Here is a 13844-nt window from a genome sequence, read left to right on the forward strand (position 1 = left end):
AAATTAGGCGCGCTCCCGCGCCGAGCGAACAGCGCATGCTCCGTCGGGAAACTTTCCCGACGTGCATTGAGGCAAATGACGTCGCAAGGACGTCATTTGCTTGTAAGTGAACGTGAATGGCGTCCAGCGCCATTCACGGTTCACTTACGTAAACGACGTTAAATTTCAACGTCGCGAGCGGGAGGCGCAGCTATACTTTAGCATTGGCTGCGCCTGCTATTAGCAGGAGCAACCTTATGCTAAAGGCGCCGTACGGAAACTCCGTACCTTGCGTACGCAGGGCCCGCGCAACTTTTGTGAATCGGTGGTAGTATGCAATTTGCATACTACACGCCGATCACAAAGGCCGCGCCCCCTAGCGGCCAACGCAAGAATGCAGCCTGGGATGTGAAGGCATAAGGAGGCTTATGTTTGTCACATCCTAGGCTGCATTCGGTGTAACGAGGTTCCTGAATCAGGAGCACTCGTTACACCGGAGCAAGTAAGCACTTGCGCCGCGCAACTATGGTTGCGCGGGCGCAAGTGCTTCTTGAATCTGGGCCAGTGTGTAGAATAGAATGCAAGTGGTGTGTTTCCCAGAACCAACATTTTTTTTTTCATAAACATTGCTGTTGTCATTGTATGTATGAAACCAAATGGTTCTGTCTCTGTAGTGTTTTATTTGCATTCCTGCACAGCAATCCAAAGTCTACTACGGAACTACTTTCATAGCGCTTCGCCTACGGAGGAAGTTTGTCCTGCGCGGGTTCCGTACACGTGAGATCACGGTTACTGGATTTGGAAACCGGAAGTGGATGATCCGTGGTGTGCGGGACTCGGTCTGCTGATTGTTGTGAAGTTTTGGGGTATCACGAGGGACCCGGAAGAAGCAAGGAGATACACCGAATCCCGGGAGGAGTGTTATCGCCACGTAGATCATCCAGCGAGGGTCCGGGCGGGAGGAGGAGAGACATGAAGAGCAGTGTGGCCCAAGTCAGGGTGAGTAGTTGTCCTGTACAGTAGTCCCACAAGCACAGCTCATCAGGTGCCTCATGGAACGATACGTTCCTATGGCCGTTGGGTGACTCGCACATTACAGTTGGAGTATCAACTGTACCTGTAAGAAGAGTATACAGCGTCCCACAGCTGCGAGGAAGACTAATACAACACTGACATTTCTTGAAATGCGAACACTTCTGGGGGTGTCATTGTTCTAGCCTCCCCCGCCCCCCTGTACTCAATGGTTGCTCCCACTCACCCCTGTGTCCTGTACAGATGTGAAGATTGGTGGGAGGAACCACTAAGGGCAGCAGGGGAGGACTAGGAGATTCACACTTCCAGTCTGTATTTGAAGAGTGGAGAGGTTGTATTCTCTGGTGGTGTCACCTACACAGGAATGTCAAGTCCCTGCAGTCATTTGGGATATCCCCTGACACATCCCAGGAGGTTGCTGGAGTACAAACCTGGCACAGTGTCACCTAGGGACCGGCTGCAGGAAAGAAGAAGGGACAGCTGGCCCCCATGACCTGGAAGAGAAGATGGTGGTTCCAGACTTGGCATGTGATAGCAAATTGTAGCAGGACCGTGCTGAATTCCCAGGGTTTGTATGTGAATTAAAGGAGTTGTAAGGTCTCATGTTTTTTCCCCTTAATGCATTCTATGTGGTAAAGCAGTGTTCCACCAAAAAAATATTAAAATTCAGCAGCTACAAATGCTGCAGCTGCTGACTTTGAATATATGGACACCTATTTGTAAAGGGCACCCGCGATGTCGGAAGCCGATCTGTCCATCGGCTCTCGGGTGGAGGCGCCTCCATCTTCAGTAAGGGAATCGGGAAGTGAAGCCTAGCAGCTTTACTTCCTGGTTCCCTACTGCGCATGCGTGAGTCGCGCTGCGCGTCCTCTCTGGACCCTGCTTCTGGGACATGTGTGTCTCCCAGAAGACAGCGGGGGGGGGGGGGGTTACAGAGTAGGCACCTGGACGTGGCATAGGTCACCGCGATAACCACGGTGATCTATGCCAGGAAGTGGGAGCAAATACCTGTATTACACAGGTATGTGCTCCCTCCTCCCCCCTGAAAGGTGCCAAATGTGACATTGGTTGTGTTCATAACCAAACTGTCAAACCATGAAATGGCTGGTGTCATAACTAATCTCATGTGCAGCACAATTATCAAAACGGTTTCACATTGGGGCGGGGGTGCGTTGGCGATAAAGCACCACTAGTTTTAGCGACGATTTACCGATGTTAAAGTAGCGCTTTTTGGCTGCTAGCAGCCGTGGAAAGGGTTAATATCGCTGTGTTGCAATGCTGCCAAAGCATTTCAATGGGCAGAGGTGGTGTGGGAGCGGTGTATACACCGCTTCAAAGATGCTGCTTGCAGGACTTTTTTCCCATCTTGCAAGTGGTGGTTGCACTCGCATGTTGTGGAGCCTAGCACCCAGTAGAATTGGATTGTCAAAATTCTTGCATTTTAAAAAATGTAGTGATTTTGTATTTCCATACTGTACATGCTTTGCATGAACTTAATCGAGAAGTACGTTTTTTGTTTTTTACCTTACCTAGGTGGATGCAGCATGGGACTAATGCTGCGTCTGTTCCCCGGCGTCTCTATACTGAGAACCAAGCCATCGAACACCGCCGGAGAGCTGCTGACTGTCAGTTATGAGCACTCCTCCACGCTCACTGCAGCGCTGAGCTCTGGAGGGTGCAGAGCGGCCTTCTCAGTCTCTCAGCGGTTTGCTGAGATGGGCATCAGTCCAGGTACCTGGTGGCGCCAGACTTTATTGTCGTGATGACGCGGTGCCTGGACTGATTCCAGTGAGGTCAGAAGAGACCAGACTTCAGACCGCTCTCTGATGAAAACGGGTCACAGGAGTCCAAACTAATTGCACTCCTGTGACCCTTAGGAGAAGTCCAGCCAAACAATCTCAGGCTAGACTTCTCCTTTAAACATATGTTTTTTGTATGCGGTGTTCTATTTTTTTTTTCAAGTGGAAAGTAAAGCTGCGCGATCAATCGTTAAAAATAAATAAAATAACGATCTCAGTTCAACTCACCTCGCGATCTTAATTTGGCATTTCCACGATTCATGTAACAAGTGTAGAGTAGTTCTCTTTTCAGAGCTGTGAAAAAAAAAAAAAGGCAGCCGGTGATCTGACGTGCTGGTTCCATGTATCATGGAAGTTCCAGCGCATGCGCGAACTGATGCGCTGAGCTGGTTCCAGCCATCGGGAAAGTTCCGTCAAGCACTGCGCAGGTGCAAACTTGCTGACGGAAATCCCCGAACGGCGGCCGGCATCCAGGGCGACGTGGACTTAGAGGAAAGTGGCTCTTTTTTTAACATCCTCCAATCCACGGGGATGTTAAAGAATGAGCCTGGATGCCGGGCGAGGTTCGGGGATTTCCGTCGGGAAGTTTGCGCCTGCGCAGTGAGTGGAGGAACTTCCCCCATAGGGGAACATTGAGGACAAGTCACCGGCAAAGTTTTTCACAACATTGCTCAGTGCTAAAGCCCCTTTCACACTGGGGCTGGGGCAGCAATCGGCTGCTATTTTTAGCGGCACTTTACAGTCAATTACACATCGCTATTCGACCGCTAGCGGCCGAAAAAGGGTTAAAACCACCGTTTGCTGGTGGTATAGCTGCGGTGCCCCATTGATTTCAATGGGCAGAAGCGGTGGAGGAGTGGTCTACACACCACTCCAAAGACTTTTTTTTACCATCCTGCTAGTGCACTGCTCCAGTGGCTGTTTCAGGTTGCTTTGCAGGCTATTTTTAGCGTTCAATGCCTGCAAAGCGACCCAGTGTGAAAGGGGTCTTGGGGATAAAAAGAAACCATGTATCATTTGTTTTTGTTTTTTTTATCAAAGGGATGAACTTCGGCCTGCAAATAAGGTCAGTTTAAGCACTTAAAGGCAGCCCTTTTCTGACACTTGTTACTAGTTAAAATCAATATTTTTGCTAGAAAATAAGAACCCCCAAACATTATATATTTTTGTGCAGAGACCCTAGAAAACAAAATGGTGATATTTTATGTCGCACTGTATTTGCGCAGCGGTCTTTCAAAACGGAAAGTTAACCCACTTTTTTTCTATAATGTGAAAAATTATGTTACGCCAAGAATTGTGATCTTTATTCTAAGCAAAAAATTGCGATTTTCATTTTATCTAGAATCGTGCAGTTCTGGTGAAAGGGTTATTTCTGCTTTTTGTAAGAATTAAAGGGGTTGTAAAGGAATTTTTTCCCCCTAAATAGCTTCCTTTACCTTAGTGCAGTCCTCCTTCACTTACCTCATCCATTGATTTTGCTTTTAAATGTCCTTATTTCTTCTGAGAAATCCTCACTTCCTGTTCTTCTGTCTGTAACTCCACACAGTAATGCAAGGCTTTCTCCCTGGTGTGGAGAAAGCCTCTTAAGGGGGTGAGCAGGAGTGTCAGGACGCCCACTAACACACAGCTCCTTTTTTCTATCTGCAAAGTAGAGAGTGTCCTGACTTGCCTGCTCGCCCCCTCCCCCCTCAAGAGGCTTTCTCCACACCAGGGAGAAAGCCTTGCATTACTGTGTGGAGTTACAGACAGAAGAACAGGAAGTGAGGATTTCTCAGAAGAAATAAGGACATTTAAAAGCAAAATCGAAGGGATGAGATAAGTGAAGGAGGACTGCACTAAGGTAAAGGAAGCTATTTAAGGAAAAAATGTTTTCCTTTACAACCCCTTTAACCACTTACCTTAGGTGGACATCCTTAGGTTGATGTGTAGATTTTTTTTTTCAGCAGACGATTCCCTGCAATGTAAAAGCAATCATAGTGGCTGTTCAGCTCCCCCATCCTGCTGCCCTCTAGTGCTTTGTCTGGCTCGACTGAGTCTGTGATCAGGGAGCTGGAAAATAAATCTGCAGCCGGCGCTGTTTACCATAGAGCTGACCAGTTGCCCCCCAGCCATCTCTATGACCCTCGGAGGCCGGAAGCAACATCATGACATCACTTCTGGCGCCAGCAGATGTAAACATGTTTTTTTTTGCTGAGAGGCCTGAGACTGTGTTTTGTTTTTGTTTGTTTTTTTGATCTCAGGCTTTTCAGCATAGAGGAAAGATCTGGGGAATTGTGGACAACTGATCTCTCTATAAAGAGGACCTGTCATGCCCTTTTTCTATTACAAGGGATATTTACATTCCTTGTAATGGGAATAAAAGTGAATAAAAAAAGCTTAAAGGAAAAGTGTAAAATAAAAAAATAAAAAAGGTAAAGCGCTCCTATCCTCTCGTATGCAGAAGCAAACGCACAAATAAGTTGCGCCCACATATGTAAACTGCGTTCAAACCACACATGTGAGGTATCCTAGTGGATGTTAGAGCGAGAACAATAATTCTAGTGCAATCTTCTCTGTAACTCTAATCTGGTAACCTGTAAAAACGTCACAAGTGTGAATAGGCCCTAACAAAATCTCTAGATCTTTTCTCAATCTCAGACAGCCTAAGGAAAGTCATAGTAAATTGCACACCATGTGTATAATACTTATTTTTCCATCTTTGTATTTGCTTTAAAATCTATCTTATATTTTTTTTCAAACTGTTCTTTCTTTTTGTATATAATGGATAATTTTTTCCAAACAATGTATACGTTCTAAATGACCTTGACATCTTTTCTGAAAATTTCAGCGTTCCTCCAGTTACGACAAGCATGACTCCTACAGCTCTCGTCGAAGAAGTTCCTCTCCAGAGGACAGGTATGCAGTATTGCTTATTCTGTATAGTCTTCCTGTTTATCACCCTGCATGATGAGGTATACCTCTATAGACAACCGCCACAATACTGAAATATGTTCACAGTTTTCTCAAAAGATTTTAGAAAAAAATATATATTCGCCTAGGTGGATACAGCAACGATCCACCGCTGTTTCTAAGACTGAGAACTGAGCGGTCAAAGACCGCTGATTGCTCAGTTCTCCGTCTTTACTGAGAGTCATGTCAGTCACCAGCTTTTTGCTCTGCCCCTCCAGTGATCACTAGAACGCTGAACTTTGGAGTGGGCAGGATCGTCGGCATCAGGCTCTCAGCGGCTTGCTGAAAGACTGATCCAGCTGCCGGTCCAGGCATCTGGGTGGATCAGACTATAAAATGCCATCAACCAACAACAGGGCTTTATCCGGTTGTTGGGTGAAAACGGATCACAGGAGGTATACAGAAGTATAGCCAAATTTAGCTTTGGCCATACTTCTCCTTTTCTATAAAGAATAGGTTAGGTTCACATTTGCGAGATGGAGGAATGCACACACAGCCTGCAGTGCACAAAAAACTTGCATTCCTTTTGCAGATGCGCGGCGGTGTCAATAATTAATAGCTCCACCTTGCTGAAGGGCATGTGAAATTGTGTGACAAAACGCATTGTAATTAAGTACTATGCATTTTGGTGTGGCGCCATTTGTTGTCGCCATTTGTTGTGTGCACTTCTTTGGTGGGATTTAGATACATTCAAATGAATACCGTAATGCATGAAAAAACATGCATCAACACATTGCTGCATTTGTGTAGTTAGGTTGCTTACTGCCACTGTCTAAAATGTGAAAGCTCATGGATGCTCAATTTCTGATGCTCTTTCCATGGTGCCATTTATTCAGGAATCCATGTGGCATCTAATGCAGCATATGTGAACCTGTTACTTTGCCGTTATGGTCATACATTTTTGCTATTGATCTCAAACTGCATCTGGTATTGCAGGTGGCACTGATCTTCTACATTTGGGGGGGGGGGGGGGTTGTGCTGTCACTAAGAAAATATCATGTTGGGGATGTCTTCCCGGCTTTTCATCAGCGCTCTAAGTCCCTTCATTTTGCTTGATCCTTCCTTAGTCCTCATCACTCGCTCATCTCTCTGCATGGAGAGGCTAGATAATGTCCCGTGTTACAGACAGCAGAAGTGGGTCTTATGCTAGCTATATACCCTGTGGCTGAACGAGAGAAATCACGTTAGGCTTGATTCACACCTATGCATTTTTAGTGCTTTTTGCATTTTGCAGATTTGCTTTACAGAACGTGTTCCTTGGGAAACCATATTAAATGGACTGTAGTGCAAAAAGCACTAAAAATGCATAGGTGTGAATCAAGCCTTAAATAGTGTGAGTAGAGGAATCGGTCTCCCGGTGTGGTGCCTGTCCAGCCATCTGGGTGAATCTTGACTGGACTGGCTGAGTGATGTCAGCCAACAGCGGGCTTTAGCCCCGCTGTCTGCTGAAAACTGGTTACAGGAGTGTAGAACGCACTTCTGTGATCTATAAAAGTACAGCCAAAAGAGCTTTGGCCATGCTTCTCCTTTAATTTTAAGTTTTGTCAAACTGGGTAGTGCCAACTGTATAACCCACAGTTTGAATTTCTGATAATTCGGCAGGAATCTTCCGAAATTTGAGCTGTGGATGGCTTAAACTGCATTGTGAGGAAAGATTGTAGATAATGTTGTTTTGACTTCAGCATAGTGGCCTGAATACTCTTAACAGATCACTGATTTTGTTTTCTGCCTGGAACTTCTCTTTAAACACACATCCCAATACATCATTTAGACAAGATTCCCAATGAGGTTGAAGAGTTCTCCTTTATGTCAGAGAAAGATATGTTGTTTACTTTTTCATGCTAATTATGAATTCTGGGGATGGAGTGCAATGTGACATTTGAAAATTGTTTCTAGCATTCAGAGAGATGTCTTTATGATACGACTGTCAGTTCTTAGGTAGAACAGATTTACGGGGCATGGAGTACAGTGCTTTCATTATTTTCCTTACTAAAATTTCTTGCAGGAATCGAAACAGAGATCGATCACTCTCTCCATATGATGGTAAAGGTTACTCTAATCGTGACCGGTATGATGATGATGATGAGGAGGACGATGATCGACCAAGAAATGGCAGATATGACCGGTCAGAGAATACAAGGCAAGTGTTTATTCTTTTGCAAAGCAGGCAGTCCTTTTAATGATTCCTAATTTCTCTGCTATTAGATTGGATTTGGTTTTCCTGGGTACGCAGATTAATATTTTGGTAATGACAAAAATCTGTGGAGTCATTCTGTGGATAATTATTTAAATGTTCAAAAAAAGTTGTGTTCCTTATTGTTTCTCTGGTTTAATGTACATTAATGTTTTTATCTTTTTGTTTTGTGGTAGGTGGAAGGTAAGGGACAGGGACTATGATAGATCGAGAAAAGAAGATCCGGAGAGAGACCCTGAGCGGGACAGATCAAGAAAAGACTATGAACGAGACAGATCAAGACGAGATCCAGATAAGGACTTTGAGCGAGACAGGTGGAGAAGAGACCCAGACAGAGACTCTGATAGAGACAGATCAAGAAGAGATCCAGATGGAGACAGAGACTCTGATAGAGACAGATCAAGAAGAGATCCAGATGGAGACAGGACAAGAAGAGATCCAGACAGGGAGTGGGGAAGAGACCTCTCAAGAAGAGGCCCAGAAGCAGACTTTGACCGAAAACGGGACAATAAATCTCCACCGACTGGGAATAGTGAGCAGAGATCGGAAGATCCGGGTTTAGCAGAACCTCCAGTAAAGAAAAAGAAAGAGGAATTGGATCCCATCCTTACCCGGACTGGAGGAGCTTATATTCCCCCAGCCAAGCTGCGTATGATGCAAGAGCAAATAACCGACAAGAGCAGGTAAGTGCCTCTTTTTCAGTGAATGTGTTGTCTGCATAAGGAGGTTTGTAGGGCTCTTGCCAAAATAGTCCCTTAACACCACACTATGTGTATACTTTCATCATGTTCAACTTTAATATAGTTGTTTGGGTGGAAGAAGATTAAATTGCATCTAAACCTATGAAAAGCTTTTATTTTTTATTGAGTAGTCCTGCCAGTAACTTCCTGTCATAGTTTTTACTCACTGTACTGTATGGAGCAGCAGTCTTGTCACCCTAGGACAGAACTAAAGCCACACCTCCGCTTCTCCATAATGTAGGTGAGAGGTGTTTTGTAATCCTCAGAGATGGCTGAAAACCGCCAGCAGAGGCAATTTGAGTTTTGCATAATATTCCACTGATGTGCAATCCAAACTTATTTTGGAAAGAATCGCAATCTAATTTTATTCCTGTCTGTGTCCCAGTTGGGCAGATTTTTTTCAGCAAGCACCCTGACTGCATTGCCTAAAATATATATCCACAACCTTGCATTTTTTTCATAACCTCAGAGACTAGAATTGGCACACTTTCTGAGCCAAATATACTATGCATGTGACACAATAACACCTTGCAGTCTAAGTTAAAGCTGATCTCGGGTATAGCAGATAATAAAGAAGTATCACCTCAACTTAAAACTCATTTTTGAATCCCTCAGGGGGCTACATACATGTTGGTATGTCCCATTTCTAATCTCTGCTGTGGTTGCTAATCGGTGTGATTGCTGGCCTACCTCTGTCCACCTCTCTTCCAACACTGTTAGCAGGAAAAAGAATATATAATTAGTGAGTGTGTGTGACTCCTTTTTGGCAGCAGGCGCAGTGGGATACCAGCTTTGAAACTCGCCACCGCAGGTGGAAGGGAGCCTGTTGGTGCATGGCTCCTTGTGTGCTCTTGGTTTACTAGAAATTCTGCCTGTGACCAAAAAAAAAAGTGAATGAGCCGGACTGGGACTTGTATTTCTTCACAGCAATGCTCCCAGCAACAGGATGAGAACTTCCCGTCCCTCATCTATGAATTAATACAAAGCTCCCTCTGATTGGCTGAGACAAAGTTTATGATGTCAAACACCTGCCTCAGCCAAACGGAAAGCTTTTTTTTTTATTCAAAGAATGGCTAAAATGGTCAGCCCGACTTGATTTGTTTCGGGAGCATGGTGGGAAGTTCTGGTATCGTGCTGGAACACAGCTCTGTATACTGTATTTAGCTGAGGGATATGTACAATGTATACAGCATACACAGCATCTGCAACTGTTATTTAGTTTGGTTCAAACAAACTATTTACTTCACTATTTAAAGTTAAATGTAATATGGATAACAGCTTTAAAGACTAAATGTATTTTCCCCCAAAAAATTGCTTATGAAAGACCGCTGCGCAAATACAGTGTGATATAAAATATTGCAAAAAACACTATTTTGTTCTCCAAGGTCTCTGCTAAACAATATCAATATGTTTTGGGGGTTCTAATTTTTAAATTTATTTTTGCAAAAAATACTGTTTTTAACTTGTAAGCAACAAGTGTCAGAAAAAGACCGTCTTTTACCACTTCAATACTTGCGCTGTCACTATTTAAATGACAATTGTGCGGTCATGCTACACTGTACCCAAACTACATTTTTATAATTTTGTTCCCACAAATAGAGGTTTCTTTCGGTGGTATTTGATCACTTTTTTTTTTTTTTCTAAACTAATAAAAAAGCTGAGAAATTTTGAAAAAAAAAAAAAAACGTTTTTCTTTTGTTTCTGTTATAAAATTTAGTAAATAAGTAAGTTTCCTCCTTCACTTATGGGCACTGATAAGGTGGCACCAATGAGATGGCACTGATAGGTGGCACTGGTGGGTGACACTGATATGCAGCACTGATGGGTGCCACTGATGGACACTTGTAGGTGGTACTGGTGGGCAGGGCTGCTGTTAGAAATCACGGGGCCCCGTACAGCCTACCTGACAGGGCCCCCCCAAAATATATCCAAACAATATTTTCACCAATGAAATACACTAAAATCATTCTTAGCGGACACAAACATAACAGAGAACCTGTGTGAATTGGCCCTTTTTAAAATAGTTTTTAAAAATCTTTAAACTTTTTTTTATATAATTTTTTAAAGAATGTTAAAATATATTAAAATGTATTTTATTTTATAATTTGTTATTTTATACGAGACAGGTAAGCCAGCAGTGCCGTGGGGGGGGGGGGGGGGGGGACAGCACAGTGACAAGGGGCACAGAGGGGGGATCAAAAGAAGGCAGAACAGGGAGGGGGATCGGTGCAGGGGAAGTAATTCTTTTGCCACTGATTGGCAGCTGCCTGGGCACTGACTGGTGTATCCCTGGTGGTCCAGTGTGGTGGCCATCCCTGGTGGTCCTGGGTGGGCCTCCGAGGAGGCGCTGCGCAGATAAACAATCAGCACAGACCCCCCCCCCCCCTTTCAGGAGAGAAGCCGATCGGCTCTCCTCGCGTCAACGGCTCTTCCTGTTTACATCGTGATTAGCCGTGGTTGGACACGGCTGATCATGTGGTAATGAGAGACCGAGATCGGTGTAGTGGTGTGTCAGACTGACACACCTCAATGGCAATCGCCACTATGTGCGCCCCCCTGCTGGACGTCATATGACGCCCAGTCAGGATAACTGAACCACTACCCAGCTGTCATTCTGCTATAGGCCAGGCGGAAAGTGGTTTAAGTTAATGTGAAGGCAGGCGTACCAATACTTTTGGTAATATAGTATATACATATATTTGTTTATGTATGTTTTGCTTTATAGTGTGTGTGGGTTAGAGCTGCACGATTCTGGCTAAAGTGAGAATCGCGATTTTTTATTTTTTTTTTGCTTGGAAGATGGATCACGATTCCCGCGGCGTAACATCATCTTTCACATTAAAACAATTTCATTGGATTCATTGAAGTGTATTTTTTCCCCAAAAATTGCATTTCAAAGAGGGCTGGGCAAATACAGTGCGACATAAAATATTGCAGCAATTGCCATTTTATTCCCTAGGGTCTCTGCTAAATTATATATAATGTTTGGGGGTTCCAAGTAATTTTCTAGCAAAAATAAAATATTGATTTTTAACTCAAACAAGTGTCTGAAAAAGATATAGGCCTGGATTCACAAACAGCGGCGCATATTTATGCCACCGTAGCGTATCTTCTTTACGCTGACGCAGCGCAGAGAGGCAAGCACTGGATCACAAAGCCAGTGCTGCCAAATCTGCGCTGGGTTTCCTAGGCGTAAGCCGGTGTATGTGGAAGTGGGCGTGAGCCATGCAAATGAGGCGTGACCCCATGCAAATGATGGGCTGAGTCTCGGACAGATACGTATAATGAACAGCGCATGCGCCATCCCGTGGACGCATCCCAGTGCGCATGCTCAGAATCACTTCGGATCTACTCCCTAAGATACGACGGATCACTGCCTACGGCGTGAACGTAACCTACGCCCAGCCATATTCACGTCCAACGTAAACAACGTAAAATACGACGGCTTGAGTTCCCTGGTGCAGACCTTTGCATGTCTACTGCTGAGTTACACCTCCTTTATGGGAAATAACTTTACGCCGGACGTGCGACTTACGCAAACCACGTATAGCAAATCAATGGGAGCGCCACTTGCGTCCAGCGTAAATATGCGCCCACGATACGACGGCGTAGGCAAGTTACGTCGGTGAGATGAAGCCTATTTTTAGGCGTATCTCAGCTTGTGGGTCCGGCGCACAGATACTACGGCGCATATTTGCACTTACGCGGCGTATCTCGAGATACGACGGCGCAAGTGCTTTGTGTATCCGAGCCTTAGACTTTAAGTGGTTAAACTTCCTGCATTTACACTCAGAAGTTTCTTCTAAGAAGGAAGTTACAATGATTCATGTTTTTACAAACTTGGCAGACTGCCCAGATTTTTTCTTTACACAAGAAAGAAGCATTAGTTACAATGTTTCCTGTTAAAAAACTTGGCAAATGCCCAGATATTTTCTTTTCACAGCTGAAGCTCCACTTGTTATATGAAAGAATTGGCAAACTCTGCATTGGAGCTCGTCAGGGGGGGTTGAATCGTGATCACGATTTTTTAACTATTAATTGAGCAGCTCTAGTGTGTGTGTGTGTGTGTATATATATATATATATATATATATATATATATATATATATATATATATATATATATATATATATACACATAATCGATAAGTTGGCCGATTTATTGTTTAGATTAATCGGATAATAGCCTAAAAAAATATAGAATTTTTTCTTTTTTTTTTGGCCAACTTGTTGGCAGATTACAAAACACAAATTGCCGCAAAAACACATTACATGCTTTTCTGCAGCTTCTCCATTGAAGTATATTGAACAAAAAAAAAAAAAAAAAATAGCACCGTTTTGCGTTAAAAAGTCCTTGCCCTTTCCAAATACGCAGCAGCGAAAAAAAAATCATAGATGTGAACATGTCCCATAGGAAAACATGTAACTGAACTGTAATATGTTTCTGCAAAAAGCACCAGGACTGAGATGTTTAGTAACATAATGGGGTTATAAAAACAAAAATAAGTACAAAAAGAGCAAATAAATCACTATTGTAAAGGGGTTCATTTTTTTTTACTGTGGGACAGTGAAAGTAATGTTTATAGTAGCGATTTGCTTTTTTGTACTAGAAAAGGGCTAATTTTAGTTTTTTTAACCCCATTATGTTACTGGCCGATTAATCGATTATGAAAATTGTAATCGATTAATTTCATAATCGATTAGTTGTTTCGGCCCTAATATATATATATATATATATATATATAAAGGCCTGCAACGAACGATTATTTTCATAATCGATTAGGTGGCCGATTATTGTTTCGATTAATCGCCTTAAAAAAAAAATATTTTAAATTTTTTTGGGCCAATTTGTTGGGCAGATTACAAAACACAAATTCCTGCAAAAACACATTACATGCTTTTCTGCAGCTTCTCCATTGAAGTATATTGAACCAAGAAAAACAAAATAGCACCGTTTTGCGTTAAAAAGTCCTTGCCCTTTCCAAATAGGCAGCAGCTGAAAACAAAAATCATGGATGTGAACGTGTCCCATAGGAAAACATGTAAATGAACTGTAGTGTTTTTCTGCAAAAAGCACCAGAAAAACAGAGGTGTGACCCGGGCCTGAGATGTTTAGTAACATAATGGGGTTTAACCACTTGCCGACCGCGCA

The 13844-nt window shown here is 43.4% G+C and overlaps 1 protein-coding gene across 1 annotated transcript in view; it reads left to right on the forward strand.

Moving 5' to 3' along the window:
* Positions 1–721: 721 nt before the first annotated feature.
* The window catches only part of CWC22 (CWC22 spliceosome associated protein homolog), a 123988-nt gene continuing 110865 nt past the window's right edge, over positions 722–13844 (forward strand). The window contains exons 1-4 of the mRNA XM_040357646.1: positions 722–978; positions 5638–5705; positions 7765–7899; positions 8130–8636. Of these exons, the coding sequence (XP_040213580.1) occupies positions 952–978; positions 5638–5705; positions 7765–7899; positions 8130–8636 (737 nt within the window). The 5' untranslated portion in view covers positions 722–951. The remainder of the gene's footprint in view (positions 979–5637; positions 5706–7764; positions 7900–8129; positions 8637–13844) is intronic.

The sequence above is a fragment of the Rana temporaria genome, chromosome 6 (genome assembly GCF_905171775.1).
Source record: "Rana temporaria chromosome 6, aRanTem1.1, whole genome shotgun sequence".
Lineage (NCBI taxonomy): Eukaryota > Metazoa > Chordata > Amphibia > Anura > Ranidae > Rana > Rana temporaria.